We start from the raw sequence: 27119 nt of genomic DNA on the forward strand, positions 1-27119 counted from the left end.
AATGACACAGTGAGAGAGAGGTATGTAAGTCAAGCCTTGTTCTCCTCCTCCTCTTCTTCCCTTCACCCCCTGATGAGGTCTTGCTAGTGTAGCCTAGGCTGACCTCAAACTCTTGGACTCGAGGATCCTCCTCTCAGTCTCCCAAGCAGCTAGTACACATGTGACATCACACTCGGCTCCCTCCTTCCTCTTTACTGTGTCTTCCTGGTGCACTTCCAGGCCATTGTTTTGGGTCTTGATAAGTGAAAACTCAGCTCCCTGTTGCATCCAATCTCTTCCCCCATTTATATAAAATTACGGACTTTAGACCACTGAAATGGCTCACCATGGAAGGGTGGTTGCCACTAAACCCAACAACCTCCGTTCAACAACCCCTGAAACCCACATGATGGAAGCAAGTCCTGCTAGCTGTCCTCTGACCTCCTCCATGTGCGTGGCAAGTGTGAGTGCATGTGCGCACGCTCACACACACATACACACAAAGAAAATGAAAAACTATGGAATTTACAGCCTAAAGAATCCTTAAAGGCAATCTTATGTTTTAGATCACTAAAGAAAGCAACATCATCATATATGCCTGAGACCACAGTACCTCAGAAGTTTAGCAACAACAGACCCCAGGTTTGCCAAACGGCCTATGGAATTCTGTTTCTTAATGTGGGCAGCGTTGCGGCAAGATCTCTAACACCTTGTTGTCTCCTCTGGACATGTTACTCTATTTCTTTTCTTTCCACCAAACTCTTCACTCATCCGTCAAGCTTCAGTTGAAGTACCCTTTCAATCAAGACCCCAAACGTGCTCAAGATAGAAGGGAATTCTTTGTGCTCTCTCAGACCCTTGGTATATCATATCACAGTATATTAAAACTATTGTTTAGTAAGCATAATGTATCCTGCATTTGACAGTGAATGTCATTCAGGTGAGACCACATGCCCTCCACCCCAAACAACTCACTGAAAGGGAGACTGTCACTACTTTTCCTTCACTGAAGTGAACCTCGCTCGGGAAAATCTCTCTCAATGGAATAACCTTCTTTCAGGCTTATTACAGTCCTTAGTAGGTGAAAGAAGCATGGCCTGAACTCCAGCTTAGAGAAGGCTTTAGAGAATGCAGGGGCTGCAGCACTGCACAGGACAGAGGGCCTGCAAACCCTCAAGGAGGGGTGGAGGACTGAAGGCCCTGCCTGTTCTGTGCCAGGTCTTATGCTGGGTGCTGGAGACACAAGACTGAAGTCAGGCCAGTCTTTGCCTTCCACAGACCTCAACCAGTCTGCTCTGTGACCTTGGAAGTCCTGCTGAAAGCCTAGATTTTCCTTTCTGAAATCAAAGAAGACACCTGCATGCCTTTAATCCCAGCACAGAGGCAGAGGCAGGAGGATCTCTGAGTCCGAGGCCAATCTGGTCTACAGAGAGAATTCCAAGACCTGGACTACACAGAGAAACCCTGTCTCGAAAAACAAAGAAAAAGAAAATTGAGAAAAGCCACAAGAGCCAAATATCTCGCTGTGCCCTCTAAGGTCATCCCTGCACTGGCTTGAATGTCATTTTCCAATCTGAAACAACTCCATTGCTCTAAATATCCTCATGGGCCTGAACGCTGCCTCAGTCACCCCGCATGGCACGACAGAAATCCTCCACCAGGTGAGCCAGACTTGGCTCCTGACCAAAAGGTAACATATATCCGGGCCTCACCTGTTGGTGGTACGTAGGCCCTGGCTGGAGGCCGCGGGTCTGGCCTCAGCCACATTGAGGCGGTGGGGTCACTGAGAAGCCGGTTCAAGAGACCGCGTCCCCGGTCCCTTAGCCGAGGGCAGATCCGCCACATCATGCCCAGGGGCCTGGGTGGACGCATACGTCAAAATAGAGAATAAGAACAGAGCGCAGAGATTCCCAAACCCCTCGCTGCGACTGTACGGAAACCTCTCACCACGGGCTCGAAGCCCTCAGCCTCCTCTGCACGCCGCCATCTTCCTTATGACACCTACGGCACGCCGTCGCCACCGCGCGCCCCCGGCGCACCCCTCCCCGCCCCCGTCAATCAGCATCATAAGCGTGCTCGCCCCGCCCCCTCCATGCCGCGCTGCGTGTGGAGGGGGGGAAAACTACAAGTCCCAGAGGGCTGTTCGCGCACCGCGCCACGTGCCCTCTCCGCCCGCCAATAGGCAGGAGCGCCGCATGAGCTTGCTCCCGCCTCTCCGGCGCTCCCGCGCCAATCGGGAGCAGCTGTGTGTATATATGTGTGTGTGTGTGTGTTTGTGTGTTTGTATGTGTGAGTGTGTGAGAGTGTGTGTGTGAGTGTGTGTGTGTGTGTGCGTGTGTGTATGTGTGCGCGTGTGTGTGTGTGTGTGCGCGCGCCAGGGCAAGTGGGGAGGAGGGCGCAGCTCAGGACAGGGAGGCCCTGCTAGCAGGTCCCGGGGTCCAGGTGGCGACACGAGCGCTCGGTCGGCCGGCAGCGGGCGGGTGGTTCCCCGAGCCCCTCCCACGCGCGTGCGCGCCCGGGTCCGCCCTCCCCGCAGCCTCGACTCCCGCGCGGCGGCGGCGGTTCCTTCCCCCTCCCCCCAGCCCTGGCTCCGGGGGACCCCGCGATGCCGGTCCGCACCGAGTGTCCCCCGCCGGCGGGTGCCTCAGCCACATCTGCGGCCTCACTCATCCCGCCGCCGCCCATCAACACCCAGCAGCCCGGCGTGGCCACCAGCCTGCTCTACAGCGGCTCCAAGTTCCGCGGCCACCAGAAGAGCAAGGGGAACTCGTACGACGTAGAGGTGGTGCTGCAGGTGAGCGCCGGGCGGCCAGGCCGGGCCCGTGGGCCTCCTCGCGGCGCTCACGGGCCAGGCCTGCCCTGGGCTCCTCGAGCCCTCAGCCGCGGACCAGGCCCTCGCTGCCGGGGCCTCCTGCACCCGGCGCCTCCCACCGGGACCTACCCAGCTGATGTCACACTCTCGAACCCTAGCCCTAACCCACCCCTAGACCCAGAGCCTGTAGCGGCCAGCCTCCGACAGACCCCAAAGACTGTCCCACACTTGGAGCCTTTGACCCGCCCGCTTGGGATCCGGAAGCACCCCTATGACTAGCTGTCCTTTAACCTGGGTCGGATCTTCCCAAGTCCTGTCTTCCCTACACCAGCCTGCCCTCCCACCAGTCCCTGTCGGATCCTGAAGAACTCCCCATTGGCTTCCCCAAACTCAGTACCCGCCCGGTGGCGACCAGTGTCAGATTCTCCCAGAATGAAGCTTGTCCCCTGACCATCACTCCATCCTGAGAGCCAGGGACCTTGTTCCTTTGGAGAACTCAACCAGCCCACCGCCCTCGGGGCGGCGGGGGCGGGGTGGACAACCTCCCTCCATTGGCTGAGACAACCCACAGCGTTCCTCAGCCCTTGGCTCCCCAAAGACCAGGTACTCACACCCAGGTATCTCCAGTTGCACCACTTAGTGTTAGGACCTTGCCTCCAGAGGCCTTCCAGCACCAAAACCCTGCTTCAATCAGTCCATGGCCCAGTCAGCCAACTGCCCCCGCACTAGGCTTCCTGCCCCAGGCTTCGTAGCCTACCCTGCTCTGTGGCCACTTCCCATCCCTGGCAGTCCCCCTGGCCTCTCCCCAGAGCTCGCACCTTGGTCTAGCTGGTTGCTATTGCTGGCTTCAGTGTTGCTGATTTTTATCTACACAGCTCCAGAGTTTCCTCCTTGCCTCAGATGCCCAAGTACTGGGAAATCTAACCCAGTTTTGTTTTGTGTCCACTTAACCTCCCCCCATTTGACCTGGTTATCTGAGTACTGGCTGTCGGCCGCCAGTCCCTGAACAACTTTGAAACTAGTTTCGGATGCTCTGGCCCTTTCCTTTCCAGCCCTTCACCTCTTTTCTCTCTCCTCTGAAGCTTTTCCCAGCCAAAGGAGATTGGTGGAGGTGGATATTTTCTTTTATCTCCTCTCTCCACAATAGTGTTCTTTCTGGCTACTAAACTGCCTGCCTGAAGACCTATTCTCCCTACCATCCTGTGTGCGTTTTCCTAATGCCACCTCCTAGGCTGTTCCCCAAACCTTGTTCCTTGAAAGCCCTTGCAGAGGTTCAGAGGTGCATGCTGCCTCAGGGCCCCAGTGAGATGTACGGTGTATACCCTCCGCCACCCTTTACTCTTCTACTTTCCTATCTTGGTTTCTTTTGAACAAGTAGACCTCCCACTCCAAAGACATGAGAGTCTCTCCTCTCTAACTGAGGCACACTCATAAGCCCTCTTCGTTCCTACCACTTGTGGGAATAGTTTTCTCTGGTTTTTGACTGGGAAAATGGTGCTCTTATTAATTGTAATTTGTCCCATAGAGTTGTCATAAACTGTATTTATTGTAATTGGAAAACTGAGCTATTTTAGTCCTCATTACCTACTGTGATAATCATTTTTTTCCTCCTTAAAATGTGATAATACAGTATGAGAAAGTCAGGCTTTTTGATTTTAATTCATTCAACTAATCATAAAATTCTGGAAGTGAGATCCCTTCTTGGGTCATGTTTGGAATGGTCTTGAATTTATGCCCACTTGCTGGTTTCTGATATAATAGGTAACAGCTGGGGCAGAGCAACTATGTATCAAAGGAATGTCTGTTCCTATCATTGTGGTGGTCCCCACCTTGTAGTTGCCAGTGCCCTTGTGAGCCAGTGGAAATTGTGACTGAGTTTGGGACATGGTTGATAGGTGTCAGGTAGCCCAGATCCCTATGTGGAATGGCTAGTGGTGGGGGCAGCTGGTGGTCATGCCAAGGAATGCTCCCCCATATCTAGATCAGTGAGCTTGTTTGTCATGATCAGGTGGAGGCATGGGGATTGTTATGTTACCTGGTCTTCCTGCCAAGGCTAGTCTTAGACTTAGCCTTCTGAGAATAGTTGTTTTTCATAACTCAACTTCTTTCCTGCTTTTCTTGTTTGTGTAGTTTAGTTTAAAATATTTTTAGGAAGCAGAATAATGTGGTAGTTGAAGGCATGGCCTCTGAAGTCAGAGCAATGAAAAGTATACCTGCTTATTCTTTTGAAGTACTTTTGTTGAGATGTAATCCACATGCCATACCGTTTACCTATTCAAGGTGTACACTTAATGGCTTTTAGGATAGTCACAAAGTTGTACAACTATCACCTGATTTTAGAACATTTTTATTGCTCCTAAAAGAAACTTCATATCCCTTAGCCACCCCCCACACACACACACCCCAATCCTAGGCTAATCTTTTTCTTTTCTCTACAGATTTACCTCTTCTGAGACTAGGTTTAGTAGTATTCACCTATAATTCCTAAACTCAGAATATGAGGCCAGAGGATGCTAGACTATCCACAGAATGAGAGCCTTTCTCAAAAACGAACATGATTTACCTTTTACCTATTATGGACATGTATAAGTACAGTCACACAGTTGTTTTTCCTTTCATGACTGACTTCTTTAACATAGCTGATTTCCAGGCTCATCTGTATCTCAGCACATGTCAGTTCTTCATTACTTTCTGTTGTTGCCCATCGTAAAACATTGCCTACATTTTGTTTAGCCATTGATCAGTTGAGAGACTTTTAGGTTATTTCTGCTTTGGGGCTCTTATCACTAATGCTGTTGTGAACATTCATATGCAGAGTTTTTGTTTGTTTTTGAGGTGTGGGTCTCTATATTGCTCAGGTTAGCTTTGAATCCCTAACTTCAAGTGACATTCCCACTTTAGCTGCCCCAAGTACTGAGACTATAGGTATGTACCACCAGCAGCCCAGCTGTGTACAGGTTTTTATGTGCACATGTGTTTCCAGTTTTCTAGATATAGATACCTAGAGGTAGAATTACTGGGGTTTATAGTATCTCTAGGTGTAATATTTTAGCAAACTACCAGTGGGTTTTTAAAGTGGTTACACTGTTTTACATTTCCACGGCAGGAACCATATGAAGGTTCCAATTTCTTCACATCTTTACAAACTCCTTTAATGGTAGTTGTCCCAGTGGGTATGGGATGGTATCTCACAGTCTTACTGTAAATGTTCCCAAAGATGTTGTGTATCTTTTCCTATACTTTCAGATCAGTGGGGTGTGTACACATGTGTCTGTGAGTGCATGTATGCATGTGTGCTTATGTACCTGGAGATCAGAGGTCTATATCAGGTGCCTTTCTCTATAGCTTTTCACCTTATTTTTTGAGACAGGGACTCTCACTGAACCTGAACTCACTGATTGGCTAGACTAACTGCCAGGGAATTCCAGGGATTGGCTTGTCTCAGCCTCCCCAGCACTAGGATTACAGGTGTGCCCCACCTCGCCTGGCTCTTATGTATACTAGGAATCCAAATTCAGATTCTCATAGTTGCATAACAAGTACTTTACCAAGTGAGCCATCTCCACAACCCCTAGGGCAGTGGTTCTCAACTGTCCTGATGTTGTGACCTTTAATACAGTTCTGAAAGTTGTGGGGACCCCAACCATAAGATTATTTTTGTTGCTACTTTGTAACTGTAATTTTACTACTGTTATGAATTATAATGTAAATATCTAATATGTAGGGTATCTGATATGCAACCCCTGTGGGGTTGCGACCCACAGATTGAGAACTGCTGCCCTAGAACATCTTTTATTTTGAAACTGTAGTGTAACAGAGTCCCTGGAAATAATATGCAGGATCTTCCCCCTGGATCTTACTATTACTATTTTCCTCTATGCCATCCCATAAGTCATCAGTAGTGTGAAGCCCAGGTCTCTGTGAAAGGTGTATTTAAAAAGAACAGCTGTTAGACATAGCTGTACTGAGACGTCTCCTTGTTAAACATTTGCCTTATCTTTCACATTGAAATACTGGCTCCTTGGTTGGTGAGAATGTGCTGTGTGCAAGTGGGGTGATTTTAGTTCACCCATCATCATCAAAATCAGTTTGGGCAGAATGGGGAAGATGTGGTTGAATAGAGGCCAAATAGAAATTCTGATTGTTGAGCATGCAAATGTGAAGCAATTTACACTTCAATTTTTAATCTCATTAGCAAGTATTTCTTCCATTTGATAGCCTTTAGCTCTGAAAAACCACAAACTTCACTGAGTTCTATAAGAACCACAAAAGGGAGATTTAAGGCCTCCAGCGCAGAGTGTCCTTTAATAAAATCTTTATTATTATTATTATTGCTAAACCATGTGAGTGTAAACCAGCTGTGCTACCTAATTCCAGTGCTAAGACCAGCAGCAAGTGAAGATGCTGAAATACTCAGGCAGTTTGGGCATGGATTACTTTTGATGCCAGTACCAGGATGTGACAGCCCTCTTGGCTTCATTGGAACCTCATTGCTTTGGTGCTGACATCGTCTGGCTGACTGGGCTCATTACAGTTCTTAAGGACTGCCTCAATATTTGATTTGTGTTAGAGATGAAAGTAAATCCCGAAACCTGATAGGTGGGGCTGGAAAGATGGCTCAGCAGTTAAGAGCATGTACTACTCTCGTAGAAGGCCCAAGTTCAATTCCCAGCACTCATGTCATGCAGCTCACAGCTTCTTGTAACTACAGCTCCAGGAGGCTGTGACACCTCTGGCCTCTCTCGTGTACGTGCTCCTAGAGACACATAGATATAATTAAAAATAATAAAGTAAATCTTTTCCCAAAATATGATAGGTGCACAGAACTTCTAATTTTTTGAAGTGAGACCTTGCTTAGCATAAAAATCTCCATATGGGGTTGGGGATTTAGCTCAGTGGTAGAGCGCTTGCCTAGCAAGTGCAAGGCCCTGGGTTCGGTCTTCAGCTGGGGATATATATATATAGATATATCCAGTACCTCTGTACTTTGTTTTGCTTTAATTCAGAAGTTAATAGGCAATTTCAGAGTTTATCATAATTAGAATCACTTTAAGTCATGAACTCTGAAACTCTACCCATTTGGGACAACTGTGTGTGTGTTGGGGTGAGATTTACAAGTTGGTGCACTTCCAGCTCCAAGCATCTAGATTGCATTTCAAAATAGCATGCACAGGGCTGGGAATGTAGCTCAGCTGATAAAATGCTTTCCTAATATGCACATAGCCCTATGTTTGATCACCAGCACCACATAAACCAAGCATGATGGTGCACACCTGTAATCCCAGCCCTCGGGAGGATCGGAAGTCATGTCTTCCTCTACTGCATAGTGAGTTTGAGGCCAGCCCGAGCTACGTTAGACCCTGTCTCATCTACTGTCTGACGTTACTATTTGGCTCCAGGTCCTGTGATGGGTTGGTTCCATTTATCTTTCTGGGCCGCCATCCTCAGCATTTCCTGGTCTATGTCTCTTTCTGGTCTCTTGGTAGCTGCCCTGAGATTGAATGCTGCTTGTCATTGTTCTAACCATGAGGGAAAAGAAGAGACACTTGTTCCTCAAATGTTAGTGCTCCTTCCTAAGCACTCAGAAGACTGTATTCTTATTGGCCAGAACTGACTCACTCACCCCTACACCATTGGCTCACAGGTGATGGGGGTCCATACATGCTTTCGATCCACTAATAATGGCCAGGTCTTATAAACAAGGTAGGTGCCAGAACAAAACCCAGGCCCTGCTAGTATGGTTTAAAAAAAAAAAAGAAAAGAAAGAAGTTGGTTGCTGAGTAGGCATCTTCAGTATCTAAGCAACTAATGACCCGTGGCTGCCAAGCCTTAAAATCTCCTGTGCCCCTTCCTCTTGCCTTGGTCTCCTGACTCTATTAAGAAACAGAAGTCCAGGGACTACTGAGATAGCTCAGCAGTTAAGTGCACTGTTGCTCTTCAAGACAACCCGGGTTTGAGTTCCAACACTCACACGGTAGCTCACAACCATCTGTAACTCTAGTTCCAGGGAATCCAGCATCTTTTTCTGGCCTCTACAGGCATCAAGCATGCATATGGTGTAGGCAAAACACTCATACACACAAAAAACAAAACAAAAAAAACACAAGTCCAAGTCAGGTATGGTAACACACATCTTTAATCCCAGCACTCAGGAGGCAGAGGCAAGTGGATCTCTGAGTTTGAGGCAAGCCTGGTCTACAGAGTGAGTTCCAGGATAGCCAAAGATGTTTCACAGAGAACTCCTGTCTTGAAAACAAACAAAAGTCTGTTTATGAAATAGGCCAAGCCGACATTTTCACAATATGGTGGGTGGCATTTTGGTTCATAATGGAAATTTATTCCTCCTAACTCTTCCTAAGATGCTGTTCTCAGATGTCCTGTTTATTTCATAAGGAAATAATTCAAGATGATTAAGGTCAATAGCAGCAGAAATATCTCTCCCAAGACAGTGCTGAATAGCAGAGAGCTGGAAATGATCAAGTGAGACATTTAGGGTTAGAGATGGCTCTGGGTATACAGGTAGAGAGGGCCCTTGTGTCTACCAGTGCACAGACTGAAGGTGAGTGAGAGATGGACTAGAAGTGAGTAGGCAGGCTGGCTGCTCCCGAAAGCTCATCACTCTTGAAATATTTCACAAAAGTGAGTGAGAGAAACATGGGATAATTTTTTTAAGATTTATTTTTATTTATGCATATGTATGTCTGCATACGGGTATGTTCACATGAACACAGGCGCCAGTGGAGGCTAAAAGGTGATGGATCCCCTGTAACTGGAGGTACAGATGGTCGTGAGGCACCTAATGTGGCTGGTGGCAACTAAACTTGGATCCTCTGGAAGAGCAGCAAGTGCTCTTAACAACTGAGCCATTTCTGCAGCCCCTGAGATAATTTTCATTATCAGAACTGAAAGTACCAAAGGCAGCTGAGGCTTAGATTTGCCAGGCACATGTTGACCACTAGGCCTCCCTGATCTGGCCTTGCAGGATTTCTGAAGCACCCCAGGGGCTCATTTATAACACTGTATCCTTTCTTTGCAGCACGTGGACACAGGTAACTCTTACCTTTGTGGGTACCTGAAGATTAAAGGCCTTACAGAGGTGAGTGCTTATTCCAGTTCTGAGTTTGGAAAGTAGTGGCTTGTTTAGCACCTTAGAGAGTCCAGAGCAGTAGTCCCATGTTGAAATTCTTTGACTGTGTGGACCATAATACTGCAGTTTTGACTGTCCATTTGCAAGTGTACACAGTCACAGTTTTCCCCCTTTGGTCCTGGGTATGGAACTCAGATGAAACGAAGGCTTAGCATGCACTCAACCACTGAGCTACACCCACAACCCTCATAGATCACAGCGTGATTGATTAGTCATTTTTTATGATTGTTTTTTGAGACAAAATAGCCTAGGTTGGCCTCAAACTTGAGTTACCCTGTCTCAGCCTCTGGAATGCTAAGATTACAGCTGTGTACCACCATGCCTGGCAGTCTTAATCCTTTTTTAAGAAAACTTATATGGACTGGAGAGATAGCTCAGCAGCTAAGAGTGCTTGCTAACCAGATTTCAGATCACAGCACCCACATAACAAGCTGTATCCATGGTGCTTTTTTTAAGGGTGTATTTATTTTATGTATATGGGTGTTTTGTCGGCATGTATATCTACACACCAGAAAAGGGCATCAGCTCCCATGGGACTACAGTTATACACACAGTTATAGATGGTTGTGAGCCAGGGAATTGAACTCAGGACCTCTGGAAGAGCAATCCGTATTACTTAACCACTGAATCATCTCCCCAGTCCTCCAGTGCACTTTTGTAAACCCACCTCCAACTTAGGCAGAGATTGAATCATTGGAGCTTGCTGGCTTCCAGCCTAGCCAAGAACATGAACTCTGGGTTCAGAAAGAGACTCTGCCTCAAAGGACTATGTAGAAAGTGGTAGAAGAGGATGGCTGGTACCCTATTTTAGCCTGCAAGCACACAAACCTATATAAACGTGTGTACACACTCTCACAGACACAAATGAAAGTCTTGGAAAAATAGGGAAAGCCAACCAGAGAGGTAGTTCAGAAGTTAAGATCACTTGCTGCTCTTGCAGATGACCCAAGCTCGCTTCCCAGGACCCATATCAGACAGCTCACACATAGTTAGCTCCAGGGACTCCAACACCCTTTTCTGGACCCCATAGACACGTGCATAAAGAAATAATACAACATCCACCCTTATCATAAATTTAACAGTCTTTGAGATAGTCATTACTTATACAAGAGCCAAGGTTTTTGAAGTTATTTAAGTTCTGTGGTTCAGCCAGTTGTGGTGCATGCCTTTAATCCCAGCACTGGGAGGCAGAGGCAGACAGATCTCTATCTGAGGCCAGTCTGATCTACAGAGTGAGTTCCAGGACAACCAGGGCTACATGGAGAAACCCTGTTTCAGAAAAACCAAATAAGTAAGTAAATAAATCCTATGGTTCATTGGAACAGTGAAAAGCTAGAGTCTAGTTTTCAGCCTGATGAGTGACAGTAGAGCATTCTGTCCTCTAGTCCAGCTTTCTACTCCTCAAGACTCCTGAGATTTAGAAAGCAAAGAAGAGCATCTCTTCTTTTCCATTAGTGGCTAAACAGGAAGAAAAAGGATGCCTAACTGGCCACTGCGTTCCTTGCCAGGAGTGTCTAGGCACAGCCCCATTGCAGCTTTTCATGACTTTTATTGCTTCATATAGTCCTGATTGGCTAGCAGGATGGAGCTGGGCTGAACGGAGCCTGTTCACCTCACTCAGTCCATTTCTGGATCTGTGACCTTTAATTTCTCAGGTCTCTTCATTTCAGCTTTTGCTTAAAGGAGAGTGAAAAACCACTGCTCTGCTTGGATCAGATAACTCAATCCAAGTGGGGTGCATGTTAAAGTAAGTGTTAGATGAGAATGTAACCCAGATGAAGAGTGCTGCTGTGATGTCCCACAGGGCCTCATCTTCTGCTTGTCTATGCTAGAAGCCGGAATGAGGATTCCCTGGGAAGTTTATTATTGAAACAGAAATTATCTTCCCCATCTCTAGAAACATATCCCATCAGAGAAGTACAGAAGTGATAGCAAAACAAAAACAAAAAACAAACAAACAAAAAAACTCTGCTTTGATTTGTCCTAGGAGAAAACATGTAGTAAAACAGTATATGCTCAATTTATAAGGTGCAGTGCATTAGTTTATGGAGTACAGAGCATAATTCTTTAAAGAAACTAACAAAATGTGTAATGTTTAGAACATTATAACGGTGACTCCAAAGCCAGTCACTTGGGTTGTAGGAAACTGCTAAGAAATTGCAAGTAGCATTAGAAATCTGGGAACAATACACAGAAGTGCTGACAGCTAAGAGCTCTTCCCAGAACAAGATTCCCTACTAAGGGAAGCTCTTCCCTGAGGGAGGGTGCTGGCATGGCATGGCTTTATGCTTGGGCCAGCCCACAGGAATTCATCTTTCCTGGCAACTATCAAATCTGTAGGCAGACAGGCCTTACTAGGTCCGTGTCCTTCCAAAGTAGTCTGCCCAGGTACAGAGTGGAACTGTTTAAGAAGGATTGGGAAGTGTGGCCTTGTTGGAGGAGGAGTGTTTCTAGGGGTGGGCTTTGAGGTTTCAAAAATAAATCCATACCAGGCCGTCTCTCTCTCTCTCTCTCTCTCTCTCTCTCTCTCTCTCTCTCTCTCTCTCTCCTGCCTGCAGATCAGCATGTAAAGCTCTCAGCTACTTCTCCAGCACTGTCTGCTTCCCACCATGATGATCATAGACCAACCCTCTAAAACTATAAACAAAGCCCCCAGTTAGATGCTTTCTTTTACAGGAGTTGCCTTGGTCATGGTTTGGCTTCCTAACAACAGAGCAGTAACTAAGACAGGTGGGAATTCTGAAAAGATAGTAAAGCTCAGAAACAACATAAGTATAATTTCCTGTTTAAAATATATGGAGGCTAGCTGTGGTGTCGCACACCTTTAATCTCAGCTCCCCATGCCAGCCTGGTGGACATAGTGAGTTCCAGGCCAGCTAGAGCTAACCAGTAAGACTCTGTCTCAAAATAAAAACAAAAACAAACAAACAAAAAAATTATATGGAGAATGCTAGAGAGATTGCTCAGCAGTTAAGAGCACTGGCTGCTCTTCCAGAGGACTGGGGTTTGGTTCCTAGCACCTACTTGGCAACTCACAACCATCTTCAATTCCACTTCCAGAGGATCCAGCACCCTATTCTGGCCTCCACAGGCACCAGGCACACACATGGTACACAGACATATGTGCAGGCAAAACACCCACACACATAAACATAATAAGTCTTAAGAGGTATGTAATCTTTGAAATATTCTATGCACTTCCTGGCTTATATAGTCCTTCCCAAAGATGGATTAGTGTGTTTTTTAACATAAGTTAGATTTCCATTTAGGAAAATCTCCCATCTCATTTCTTCAGTCTGTATATATATATACCTGTATGAGAAACCCAGCTCAGCATTGTTAGTGTAGGAGTTTGAGGTTTTGGAGGGTGTTAGATTTGTGTATTTTTAAAGTTCACTGTTAAGAAATGGAATGGGAGCCAGGAAGTAGTGGCTAATCCCAACACTCAGGAGGCAGAGACAGGTGGATCCCTGAGTTCAAGTCCAGCCTGGTCTACATAGTGAGTTCCAAGTCAGCCAGGACTAAAATGCCTTTAGAAAAAAAAAAAATAAGTATAAATGAAAAATAAGGGAGCTTCAGGGTACATGAAGGGTTGGCCCAGGGTCAAAGGAGACTCAGCTCTGGAGCCTTTTCTGGGGGTGTACCCTAGAAAACAGCATGATAAGCTATACTCTCCTTTGACTGTAGAGTATTCAGAGTTCACTGTGGTAGACAACATGCAAATTCTTTTCTAAGAGACCAGAACATAGCAAGTAAGGGCTAAGTGGAGCTCTTTGCTCTGGCAAAGTCTCCAGAGTTCAGAGCCGCTTCCTTTACTGTCCGGGCAGCTGAGTTCAGGTTTATTTCCATAGCCCGGGGGCAGAGCAGTGGATCTAACAGTGGTTTGGTTTGTAGTTGATCTTGTCAAAGTATTAGAAAGAAGTTATAGCCAGGCAGTGGTGGTGCACGCCTTTAATCCCAGTACTCTGGAGGCAGAGGCAGGTGGATCTCTGTGAATTCCAGGCCAGCCTGGTCTACAGAGCGAGATCCAGGACAGCCAGGGATACACAGAGAAAACTTGTCTTTAAAAAAGAAAAGAAAAGAAAAGAAAGAAAGAAAGAAAGAAAGAAAGAAAGAAAGAAAGAAAGAAAGAAAAAGAAAGAAAGAAGTTATAGCAAGATTGGTTATCTCTGAAAGATGAAATAGGCAGGAGGCAAGAGAGCATGTGTTGAGTGGCCTGAGGTCTTAGGTCCCATGAACAGGACCAAGATAAAATGTTTATTCAATGTCTGGGTGTGTGGTTTAGTGGGAGTGTGGGGAGCCCTTGGTTTAGATCCCTGCATACTGCAAACAAAAACAACCAGAAATTCACATTTAATGTCTTGCTTGGATATTTGTTTTTGCTGTAGGAATATCCAACCCTTACGACCTTCTTTGAAGGAGAAATAATAAGCAAAAAACACCCTTTTTTAACTCGTAAGTGGGACGCAGATGAAGACGTCGATCGGAAACACTGGGTGAGTGAAGCTGCGCTCTGCCCTGGGTAGCAGGAGACACCTGGAAAATGGCAGGCCTGGACCTGGCCCTGGTCCCCAGCGGGAGTTAGTCAGAACCCTTTCCTACATGTGTACCAGGTGATGAGAACAGGTCTTCAGTCCTGTGCCCAGCTCTACGCGGCTGTTAGAACCTGGGCAGTGGCCCTGTTCTACCATCTTTTATCTACTCTTACACCTTTCTAATCACTTGTGTGTGGTGAAACCCCAGGAAGCGGGTAGCAGTTGCCTCGTGTTCTGGATGGCCCGCAGTGGGGAGACGCTGTTCACAGAGCCCAGCAAGGGCAGAGTGCGTTGCTTCTTTCTGTTCATCCTAATCAACTTAACCTACATACCATCCAGACACTCTTGAGAAATTCAGATTCCCTGTCCTTAGCAGTCACATGTGCAATACCCTTATTCCCCAGTGGTGAGCATGTCAGAGCAAGTTAGAGTTACTGCCCTGGGCTGCTCTGGGGTCTTTTCCCTGGTTTATGTTTGGGTCTTTACCCGTCTTATAGCTTCAAGTTTTTGTCCTGTCACACCAGCCTTTGGCTTAGTCAACCATTGTGGAGAGAGGTGTGTGTGTGTGTGTGTGTGTGTGTGTGTGTGTGTGTGTTTTGAGATAGGATCTTCCTCTGTAACCCAGACTGGCTTGAAAATCCTCAGTGACCCTCTTGCTCAGCCTCCCAAGTGCTGCAGTGACTGGTGTATGCCACCATGCCTAGTTGGTTTGATTTTTGAGATAAGGTCTTGCTATGTTTACCTTGAGTTCACAGTGTGGGATAAACTACCTCTGCTACATGATAAACACTTTCCTGTTGTAGTCTAGTCAGACATGCACCCTCAGATTTACCTGTCAGCAACACTTAAAGCTGGGGATTCCATATGCTTCATATCTTCATGACAACATGTGTGACTTAACATATCAAATTATAGCATAGTGCTTTGATTCCTGTGAATATTAAACTTTGACTGTTGGCCTTTTTTCAGATGTTTTCTTACAAAGTATGCACTTATTTAAAAATACTTGAAAAGCAAACTAGAAAGGAAAAATCTGTAATAACAACGCAGAGCACTAAGACAAATACTTTGTCTTGACCCTCTTTTGAGTCCTTTTGTATCAATGAGTTTGCACTTTGTATAATCAAATGACTATAGATTGAAAATGTTTGGAGACAGTAACTCATTGATTCTCCCATGCAGTACAAGAAAATGTTAGTAAAAAATATTCTGTCCAAGCCAGGTGGTGGTAGTGCATGCCTTTAATCCCAGCACTCAGGAGGCAGAGGCAGGTAGATCTCTGTGAGTTCGAGGCCAGACTAGGCTACAGAGTGAGATCCAGGAAAGGCACGAAGCTACACAGAGAAACCCTGTCTCAAAAAACAAAAAAACAAAAAAAGATTCTGTCTCAGACTGAGGAGATGGCTCAGCAGTTAAGGACACTGACTGCTCTTCCAAAGGATTCAGGTTCTGTTCCCAGACCCCTGTGACAGCTTACAACTGTCTGTAACTCCAGTTCCAGGGCCTATGACACCCTCTTCTGACCTCCTTGGCACACACATAAAATAAAAATAAAACTTAAAAATACATTGCCAGGCATGGTAGCATATGCCTTTAATTTCAACACTCTGGAAGCAGAAGCAGGCAGACCAATGTGAGTTTGAGACCAGCCTGGTCTACATAGTGAGTTACAGACCAGACAGAGCTATACTGTAAAACCCTTTAAAAAAAAAGAAAAGAAAAGTCAGGTGGTGGCGCACACCTTTAATCCCAGCACTTAAGAGGCAGAGGCAGGTAGATCTCTGTGAGTTCGAGGCTAGCCTGGTCTGCAGAGTGAGTTCCAGGACAGCCAGAGCTATACAGAGAAACCCTGTCTCAAAAAACTGAAAAAAGAAGAAAAAAGTGTGTCTCTACTCAGCACATGCAAGCTATTTTATTTTCATTTTTTTCTGCATAGTACAGACCGCTGTCTACAAGCATCCACACTGCATTCCAGTTTCCTAGAGACAATTGAAAGTGTATAGAAGGATAATGTATACAGATCGAGGTATATTATCTGAGGGATTTGAGTGTCTGTGCAGGGTCCTGGAATCCGTCCTCTGCAGGTACCAAGAGATGACTACATATGCATATGTCACCCCTCTTCGATTGCTCCCTGAGTAGTTGGCACAGACCCGATGCCACGACACAAGAACTGGCTTTCCTGTACCACTCTTCTCTGATTGGACAGGCACTTACTCTCAATCTGTGGTCTAGACAGGCCTTGAACTTGAAATACTCCTGTCTCAGCCTCCCGAGTGTTGCAGTTTATATATATATATATCCACTACCACACCTAGCTCTGACATGCTGTTACAGAGTGACTCAAATTGACTTTGTTTTTGTTTTGGATTTATTATTTTATGTGTATGAGTGTTTTGCCTGCATGTATGTATGTTGGTGCTGGGAACTAGCAACAACTGCCCTTAACCACTGAGCAAGCTCCCCAGTCCTATTCTTTGTTTTCGGTTTATTTTTATGTCTATACACATTTTTAAGAAGTGTCTGGGTGTGTGTGGCGGGAGTGGTGTACATACAGCCAGAAGTCAGCACCGGGTGTCTTCCTCAGTAGTGGTGCGCATTTCTTTGAGGCAGAGAGCAGCTCTGTAGGTGCACACCACCTTTCCTGCTTTCCTGTGGGCGATGGGCATCTAAACTCAAGGTCCTTGTGCTTACATAGCAGGTACTTGACTAACTGAGCCGTTTCCTCGGGCCTTTGTTTGTCTTTTGTTGGGTGAGATGGTCTCTGCATGCATCCCTGGCTGGTCTGGAACTTGCCGTGTAGCCCAGGCTGACCTCCAACTCAGAGATTCTCCAGACTCTGCCTCCCCAGTCCTGGTATTAAAAGTGCACACTACCATGTCCAGCACCATTTTGGTTTTTTAGATAGTCTTATGTAGTCTAGGCTGGCTTTAACACCCCTGTATAGCTGAAGATAACCTTGAATTCTTGATTCTCCAGCCTCCTCAATGCTGGGACCCACCATGACTCTCCTTGCCCCTCTGTATTTCATTTGTTTTTGTTTTTTGAGACAGAGTCTCATTATTTAGCCCTGGTTGTCCTGGAACTCACTATGTAGACCAGGCAGACCTCAAACTCACAGAGACCCGCCTACTTCCTGAGTTTGGGGATTAAGGGTGTGTGCCACCATGCCCAGCGCTACTCTGTGTCTTTGCCAAAATCTCACTAATCCATTTGACCTTATATGTTCTGATAGTAGGGTGTTCTAGAACTATGCCCATTCCCACCTTCGACCCTTTCCTTTGGCTGTGCCCACTGGCATACAGTCTAGTAGTGCCTTGTCCGCTTAGCTGTCCTTTCCAGGTATCATGGCTCAGACACCCATCTTTCCTCATGAGGATGGCTCACTGAAATTCTTTGTTTGTTTTTAGGGCAAGTTTCTGGCTTTTTATCAATATGCGAAATCATTTAATTCGGATGACTTTGATTATGAAGAACTGAAAAATGGGGATTATGTCTTCATGAGGTGGAAGGTAAGGTTTTGCCCAGGCCATCTCCCCATCTCCCACATGCCAGGCCCTAGAGCACCCAGACATACTTTCTCTTGCAGATTATGCCTTCCCACCGTGCCAGGTGCTTGTCACAGTGGGTCTTCATGGCAGGCCCTACACACTTGTAAACAGCAGTTGTGTGGTGGCTCCAGAGCATACCCGAGTAAGATGGTTATGCTGGGTAGTGGACAGTGGGCATATTTGTGCCAGTAGGCACCCCGACTCAGTCCTCTTCCTTTCATTCTCCTACCCAAGAAGCCTGTGACCCTCCAGGATGAGTCATCCAAGTGCTCTGCGGAACCAGGGCAGCTGTCCTTGAACTTAGTCACCACTGCATGCTGTTCCTACCATAGTTTAAATGCCATCAGAGTGACTTGCTCTCCAGCCACATCCTCTACCCAGTGCTCAGGAAGTGGGGGCCAGGATTGAAGCACAAGTCCTTCCCTCTCTGGCCCTTGCTCCCTCTAGTCCTTCAGTGGATTGGCCTTTGCTCAAGAGTCCTGTGCTTCTCTGCTGGGGCAGTATGCTGTCCACAACCACATGGATGCAAAGCCAGGAAACAAGTTGGGAATAGGACTTCGGGAACACCTGTCCACCTCAAGTCCCCATTGCCTGGTCCAGAAGGAGAAAGAAAGCTACTTGAGGGGACTGGAGAGATGGCTTAATGGTTAAGAGCACTAGCTGCTTTTCCAGAGGACCTGGGTTCAATTCCAAGTGCCATATGGTAGCTCACAATTGTCTGTAACTCCAGTTCCAGGGGGCCCAACATCCTCACACAGACATGTATATGCAGGCAAAACACCAATACACATAAAATAAATCATTTAAAAAAAAAAAAAGAAATCTACTTGAATATAACACATTATAAATTTCATAAAGACCAGACATCTAAAGTGGTTGTTTGCTGTCTGTACTTTGTGTGGCTGATCATTTGGGAAGTGGGATATCATTTCCTCCCTAGACAGCCGAGGAGAACACACAGTGAGCTTTCCTCTCTAGCCCCTTCTGCCATCCAGTGTGTAGTGAGCCTCCATCTCCAGCCCACTCTGCTGTCCAGCACATGGTGAGCCTCCCTCCCCAACCTGCCGTACAGTGGGAAGCATGCCAGCTAACCCTGTAAAGCACTTGCACGCATGCTTAGATTAATTTTTCCCAGTGCTGAGGCTGTATCTCAGGCTTTGCATACACTAGGCAAGTGGTCTACTACTGAGCCAGACCTCAGCCCTGAATTGAACTTGAAAGTGATACTTTGAAGATTGAATAAGGCAGAAAAGAGTGTCCATTAAAAAAAAAAAAAAAAAAAAAAGGTAGAGCTGGGGGCTGGAGAGATGACTCAGGAGTTAAGAGCACTGGCTGCTCTTCAAGAGGACCTGGGTTCAATTCCCACCACCTATATGGCAGCTCACAGCCATCTATAACTCCAGTTACAGGGGATCTGGTAGCTATACACAGGCAAAACACCAATGCACATAAAAATATATGAGTTCTTAAAAAAACAAAAAAAAGCTGAAGAAGGGTTGGAAGTATAGTTTTTGGTAGAGCAATTTGTCTAGCATACACGAAATCCTGGGTCTCATCCCAGCATTGGAAAGTAAATTAAAACAGTTGGTTAAAGCAGGGAGTTGTCTCCAAACAATTTCTCTTAGAGTAACTCCCATGGACTTTTGGTTTCCCTGAAGCGCTGGGGCTTCTGACCCCATCTCCCAGAGAACAGGAGCCTTTCACAGGTTGCCTGTCTTTGAAGTATGCCTGGCACAAATGGTGCTGTTCTTGTGACTTTGACCAGGGTGGAGCTTTGATGAGGTGTCACAGGGACCCACCACAGAATGAACACAGACTGCAATAGATGTGACTCATTATTAGAGGTGGTGTCCCAGAACCCAGGGACACTCCCTGGAGACCAGACTGAAATCTATTTCCAGTCTGTCAAGTGATCTTCAAGAGGTAGGTAGGCAGACCCAGAGGAAAGTGTATTGATTGGTCGTTAGATCTCCAGGGGTAACCCCTCCTCTGAGTAACTGATCCTGTGGGCACTGTGAGGTAGATAGGATACTGTAGTAACATATGAGCACCCCCAAACCAGGCAGAGACCCTTTTTCTAGCAGTCTTTAGAACGCTCTGGTGTCTCACTGCAAGGGAAGGTATTGACTGACCCCATATCTGCGTGCAGGAGCAGTTCCTGGTTCCGGACCACACAATCAAAGACATCAGTGGTGCTTCCTTTGCTGGCTTCTATTACATCTGCTTTCAGAAGTCAGCAGCCTCCATAGAGGGCTACTACTACCACAGGAGTTCAGAATGGTAAGGACCCTGGGGCCAGGGCTGGAGCAAAAGTTGCCCTCAGCTCCAGCCACATCTGAAAGAGATTCTCTCAGTCTACCTCTGTCCAAATCCATACTCTGTGTGTACCATCATTTAGACGATCTCACGTAGAACAGAGACTCTTTCTTACCTAGAGAGTGAAGTAATTAAATGAAAGTGGGTATTATGTAAAGATACCATGTCTAAATACTGTTAAAAATTTTTAACTTTTTATTTAATATGTATGAATGTTTTTCCTGCATATATATGTATACCACATGTGTACCTGGTGCCTGCAGAGAGAGGGCATTGGATCCTCAGGAACTAGAGTTATGAATGGTTGTGAGCCACTATGTGGGTGCTGAGAACCAAACCTGGATCTTCTGCAAAACCAACAAGTACTCTTAACCACTAAGCCATCCCTCCCACCTTATTTCTAAATGTGTGTGTATGTGTGAGAGAGACAGACAGACAGACAGACGGACAGACAAACACACACTAGAGATACAACTTTCTGTGTGTTATGTGGGATGGAACCTAGGACCTTGTACATGCTAGGTAAGTGTTTTATTCCATCACTAAGAGCACCCAGTATATCCTTTCAGGCAATCTTACATTTTCAGGAATGCTTGCCTCAATTCTGATCATTTCCTGTTTATTCCTCACAAATTATCAGTAACTCTAATGCAATCACTTATAGACAGTGTGACCTCTGCAGCTACCAGCTGGCACTGCCTCTCATGCCCTTGATCTGGTGACCTAGAGGCCATGAGAGTTCACCTCCCTGTCTTATGTTCCTCCAAGGCTATGTGTGGTCAGAAGGCCACCTCAAGTACTAGCTTTTGCCATCTTTTAGGGGACTCTCGTGCCTCCTTGCTGTACCGTGAGAGTTAGCTATACCAGAAAGTACCTTATTCCTTCTCTGAAAGTGGAATGAAGTACCTTCACTATGGGCTGAAGAGATCGCTCAGCAGTTAGGGGTACTTCATGCTCTCCCAGGGGTCCCAGGTTTAGATCTCAGCACTCACATGGCAGCTCACAACTGTCTGTAACTCTAGTTCCAGGGAATCTAAGGCCCTTTTCTTCCAAGTACCTGTACATATGTAGTGCACATAAATTCACACAGGCTCACACACACATAAATAAACAGTTAAATGAAATTAAAAAAAATAAAGTTGGGTGATAGTGGTGCACACCTTTAATCCCAGCACTTGGAAGACAGAGGTAGGCAGATTTGTGTGAGTTCAAGGCCAGCCTGGTCTATAAAATGAGTTCCAGTACTGTTACACGGAGAAACCCTGTCTCAAAAAACAAACAAACAAGGAAGATTAAAAAATAAAATGGAACCCAGTTTCCTTTCAGATTTTTTTTTTTCTGGCTCTGAGTGATCCTAGCCTAGATCAATTCAAATTCTTTGTTGATGGCATTCAGTAATTGTGTTTTCAGGTGAATTTTTAAAACCTTTTTATAGTCCTGCAATATCCAGCCTTTGTGTCTGACATCTCACTTAGCAAAATGCTCTGAGGAATTACTCCTGTCACCGCATGTGTGGGAATTGTTCTTGGGTTCAGACAGGGTTTCACTATATAGTCCAGGCTTACACTCCCCACATCTGCTTCCTGGGTACTGAGTTAGGAATGTGCACCACATCTTAATGACGGTTTCTATTGCTGTGATGACTGTGACCAAAAGCAATTTTGGGAGGAAATGGTTTATTTCACTTGTACTTCCCTATCACATTTCATCATCAGAGGCGGACAGGGCAGGAACTCAAACAGGGCAGGAACCTGGAGGCAGGAGCTGCTGCAGAGGCCATGGAGGACTGAAGCTTACTGGCTTGTTCAGCCTGCTTTTTATAGAACCCAGAACCATTAGCCCAGGTGTGGCACCACCTACAGTGGGCTGGGCCCTCCCACATTAATGACTAATAAAGAAAGAGCCCCTACAGGCTTCCCTGCAGCCAGATCGTATGGAGGCATTTTCTCAACTGAGGCTTCTTCCTCTCTGATGACTCTAGTTTGTGTCAAGTTAATGTAAAACTATCCAGCACAACCACTGTTGTTAGGCTAGAGCTCTTATTTGTTACCAAATTCTCCGTGGCATATCTGTGCAGCATTTGTTTGTCCATCCTTCTGTCTGTGAAGGGACTCTTGGGTTGCTTTCCTCTTTGGCTGATCAAAGTAGTGCTGCTATGAATGTAGGTGTGTGGATTTCTGAGTTCCTGTTCTCCTCTACTTGGGGCATTTATGTACAAGGAAAGGGCTGGTTAGATGCTGAGTCTATTTACCATTCTAAGGAACTGCCAACCTTCTCTGCAGAGGCAGTGCCTTTTGGTATTCTTACCAGCAAGACTTGAGAGCTTCAGTTTGTCATGCCATCCCCCAGCACATGCTAGCATGTCTTTATAGTTGCCCAAGATGGCAGGAAGAAGTGCCTCGTTGTAGTTTTAATGCCGCATATTCCTAGCAACTAGGACATAGTCCTTTTGGAGTTTGGTGTCGTTTCTTTAAAGATTTGGTTTTATTTTGTTATTGTTTGTTTGTGCATCTTTGCATCTGAGTGAAGATGCCTGCAAAAGGTCAGATCCCCTGGAGCCAGAGTACCAGGCTGCTGGCAGCGGCCCAGTGTGGGTGCTGGAAGTAGAACTTAGGTCCTCTGCAAAAGCAATGTATGTTTATAACCCCTGAGCCGTCTTTCCAACACCTCGTTGGTTTCTTTGGTGTGGTGGGGTGGTAGGGGTATGTATTGTGTGGTAACATGTACACCACAACAGGAGATGGTAGCTTTCTCCTTCCATCATGTGGGTCTCAAGGATCAAACTCAGGTTTCAGTCTTGGCACCAGGTTCACACTGAGCCATCTTGCTACCTTTTTAAATTAAAATTTTTTATTTTATGTGTCTGGCTATTTAGCCTGCATATATATCTGTACAACACTTGCATGTCTGGTGTCTATGGAAGCCAGAAAAGAGCGTTGGAGCTCCTGGAACTAGTTGTGAGCTGTAATACGGGTGCTAGGAACCAAACCCCAGTGCTCTTATCTGCTGGGCCATCTTTCCCGTTCTTGTCAGCCTTTCTAAAAAAAAAAAAATTATTATTATGTGTGTGCATATGATGTGTATGTATATGTTGTATGTGTGGGTGCGTGTATAATGGTGTTCTTGTGGAGATCAGAGGACGACTTCGTGGACTTGGTTCTCTCTTGGTACCTCTATGTGGGTTAAATCTCAGGTGTCCAGGCTTACATGGCAAGCACCACTACCACAGAGTCATCTCACTGGCCTCATAGTCCTTTCTTGAGTTTTCTTTTCTTTTTTTCTAGTGCTTGAGTGTAACCCTGGGTCCTATGCATGCTAAGCAAACTCTCCACTACTGAGCTACATCCTCAGCCTATATTTTAAAATATATATTAGAACTAAACTGCTTTCCCTCTGTTCTTCACTGTTATGTGAGGCAAGTAAGGAAGAGCTAAGTCCAGACACTAATAAAAATGGACCCAGGAGTTATCCTTACAGGGGGACTGTCCACCCCTTTCTTGATCCTCTGAGACTACCTACTGATGAGAGAAACAGACACCTCCAGTCCCCCTGGCAATACCGCCTTATAGCCACATGTCAGGAAGTGAGAAGCAATGGGGAGTGGGGAGATACTCATGGCAAGCTATGAGGATCTTCTCTCCAGTGTCTCTTTGGGTGCAATGAGAATTGGAATATTCTTTGCTCTGCATGAAGTATGTCCTACAACATCACATATTGGTATTCTTTAAACACAAATACAGAATTACAAGTAGGAGAAAGAGGATGAGCTCCATCTCTTCCTAGAGCTTATTGGGGTCCTGCTTCTTTTTTTTTTTTTTTTTTTTTTTTTGGTTTTTCAAGACAGGGTTTCTCTGTGTAGCTTTGGAGTCTGTCCTGGATCTCACTCTGTAGACCAGACTGGCCTTGAACTGACAGAGATCTGCCTGGCTCTGCCTCCCGAGTGCCAGGATTAAAGGTGTGCACTACCACCCCCCCCTCCCAGCAGGGTCCTGCTTCTTATTCTTTAGTTTTCGGCTTCTGTTTTGTGAACCTAGGGCCTGAGCTACATTTGTTTGTTTGTTTGTAGACTTAGTTTACTGTGGTGACCATGAACTGAGGTGGCCAAGAACTTGCTATTCTCCTATCTCAGGCTCCCTGGTAGCTAGGATTACGGACCTGCACCTCCAGGCCCAATTCAGGATTTTGTTATTGTTTCAGACAGGTTTTCACTATGTATCTCTGGCTGGCCTGGAACTCATAGAGATCTACCTGCTTCTGTTCTCCCATGCTGGGATAAAAGGCTTGTGTCACCATGACTGGCCTCAGGGTCCTATTTTTGTGAGCTGTGTTATAGTTGTTTCATGATTAGAGCAACTTACCTAAAAAACGGTTCTTATTTATGGTACTGGTGGAGCAACAAAAAAAGGAACAGAGGGGAACAGACTCACTGGGTGCAACTTGGCATTTATAAAATGAGTTAGCAGAGCCAGACACAGTGGTGTACTCCTGTATTCCCAGCTACGTGGAGGCTGAGCCAGGGGGATGGATTGCTGGGTTGAATAGCGAGACCTCATTTTAAAAATAAAACAAGAGCTGGAGAGATGGCTCAGAGGTTAGAGCACTGGCTGTTCTTCCAGAGGTCCTGAGTTCAGTTCCCAGCAACCACATGGTGGCTCACAACCATCTGTAATGAGATCTGGTGCCCTCTTCTGACCTGCAGGCAAATATGCAGACAGAACACTATACACATAATAAATAAATAAATTTTAAAAATAAAACAAAATGGGGGCCTAGAGAGCTGGCTCAGCAGTTAAGAGAACTTGCTGCTCTTCAGATGACTTAGGTTTAATTCCCAGCACCACATGGTGGCTCCTAACAATCTTTAATTACAGTTCCAGGGGGTCTTATGCCCTTTTCTATCCTCCACAGGCACCAGACACACACATGATGTATGCACGCGCACACACACACACACACACACACACACACACACACACACACACTAATATAACAAAATCGAGGCATATGTTTAGTATGTTTAATCCAGCACTCATGAGGCAGAAGCAGATGGATCACTGTGAGTCAGCTTGGTCTACATGAGGAGTTCCAGGCCAGCTAGACCTACATAATGAAACCCTACATTTTTTTTCTTGGGGGGAAGGGAGTGGTTCGAAACAGGGTTTCTCTGTGTAACAGTCCTGGCTATCCTGAAAATCTCTTTGTAGACCAGGCTGGACTTAAACACAGAGATCCTCCTGCCTCCCGAGCGCTGGGATTAAAGGCGTGCACTACTACTGCCCAGTGAGACCCTACATTTATATACATAACTGAAAATGGTTTAGCACCTCAGTCTGAGTATAGTTGGCAGGGGCTCAGGGTGGAGCTCTCCAGCCTCTTCTGTTCAGGATCCCCAAGAAAACTCTCTGTCCTGTCTCTCCCCTGTTGCAGGTATCAGTCCCTCAACCTGACCCATGTTCCCGAACACAGTGCACCCATCTACGAGTTCCGGTGACAGTGGTTCAGAACAGCGGCCAAATAAAACTGAACTTGGCAACAAAGAGCTTTGCCAAGGAGATTATGTACCTGCCAGAACCAGGAGAGGTGTGTTCCTGTTTCTTCATGAGCAGACTTCATCAGAAAGCATGAATGTTAATTTAACAGGACCCAAGGCACATGGCCAACCTGCAGGCAGGCAGAGGGAGCTGTCCACCTCCTACCCTCCTTCCTCTCTGTGGCATTGTGTCACCATCTGTTTCTGAGCAACCTTAAATGCACTTTCCTTCCTGCACAGCTAACTTCTGCATCAAAGAAATGCCATCTGTCCTCGGCCCACCTCTAGCCAAGTGGAAGGTTAGCTCCTGGGTCACCTCAGCCTCGGTGCTCAGTGGTCCCCACCCAGGCCCTACTCCTTCCCCAGCTGCTTGTTTGGTAGCCCAAGGAAAGGCAGAGCCCAGCATAGCATCTTATGCCCCAGAGCTCTATGTGAGGAGTTGGCTGGGCCCAGCATCTACCACCAATGAAATGAGGTGGGGACCCTGGTGGGCCTCATCAGCATTTGACTCCAGTTTGGATGTTTTGTGGGGCCAGTGGCTCTGCTGAGCCCTGTCCTGTTCACAGTGCAAGACTCGCACATGGCTGTCGGGTTTCCTGGGCCTGCTGTCGGGGATCACTAAATTTAAGGCTTCCAGATCCCTGGTGGGAGTAGATCCCAAACTGCTTTCTTAGTACATTTGCTCCAAACTTCTGAACTTGAGGGCAATACTAAAATAAAAGAGTTTTTTATTACAAAATTATTATTTTTATGGTACCTTTAACAAGGACCCTATGGCAAATGCACAATTATTCCGAATTACATTTTATCGTTTTCACATTGAAAACAGCAAATGTTGACTTAGTGATTTTTATATCTATGTCTATATGTATATTTAATCAACCAGCAGTTTTAAAACAAGTCATCTGGTACAAAAGTTTCTCAGCATTGCATAAATTACAGTGCTAAACACAAGAACTGTTTCGGGGCCAGCTGAGCATTTGTGCCTCCTCCTTTTGCTACTCAAAACATCAGTGTGTCATGACAACCTTTTCCAAAGGCAGAAGGGTCTCCATTCTCCGGAAAGGATGACTGAAATGTTGAGATGGGGTGGGCAGGAAAGATAAATGCGCTCAAATAACTCGAGGCTCGTGTGCCAAAGTGTGGGGGAGGGAAGTGGTTTGGTTTGGTTTGGTTTGGTTTGGTTTGGTTTGATTTTTCTAAATGTTTCAAAAGCTTGATAAGTTGGCATCAGTTGTAGTCCACAGAT

At 46.0% G+C, this 27119-nt stretch overlaps 2 protein-coding genes across 5 annotated transcripts in view; one reads left to right on the top strand and one right to left on the bottom strand.

Annotated features, from left to right (window-relative positions):
• Positions 1–2892, bottom strand: part of Atpaf2 (ATP synthase mitochondrial F1 complex assembly factor 2) — a 17243-nt gene extending 14351 nt beyond the window's left edge. Inside the window, exons 1-2 of one of the 4 annotated variants that reach the window (XM_059270810.1) lie at positions 1927–2019; positions 1692–1837 (exon numbers count right to left, since the gene is read on the bottom strand). In XM_059270810.1, coding sequence (XP_059126793.1) covers positions 1692–1827 — 136 coding nt within the window. In that variant the 5' untranslated portion in view covers positions 1828–1837; positions 1927–2019. Of the gene's footprint in view, positions 1–1691; positions 2020–2598 lie in introns of those variants that run through there. The other 3 variants (XM_059270811.1, XM_059270809.1, XM_059270812.1) reach the window with 3 other exon arrangements.
• Gid4 (GID complex subunit 4 homolog) lies at positions 1773–25911 on the top strand. Its single transcript, XM_059270813.1, has 6 exons — positions 1773–2773; positions 9828–9887; positions 14327–14434; positions 17884–17985; positions 20174–20304; positions 25768–25911. The coding sequence occupies exons 1-6, from the start codon at positions 2585–2587 to the stop codon at positions 25829–25831; spliced, it is 654 nt and encodes a 217-aa protein (XP_059126796.1). The 5' UTR covers positions 1773–2584; the 3' UTR covers positions 25832–25911.
• Positions 25912–27119: the final 1208 nt, after the last annotated feature.

The sequence above is a fragment of the Peromyscus eremicus genome, chromosome 8a (assembly GCF_949786415.1).
Source record: "Peromyscus eremicus chromosome 8a, PerEre_H2_v1, whole genome shotgun sequence".
Taxonomy (NCBI): Eukaryota; Metazoa; Chordata; class Mammalia; order Rodentia; family Cricetidae; genus Peromyscus; species Peromyscus eremicus.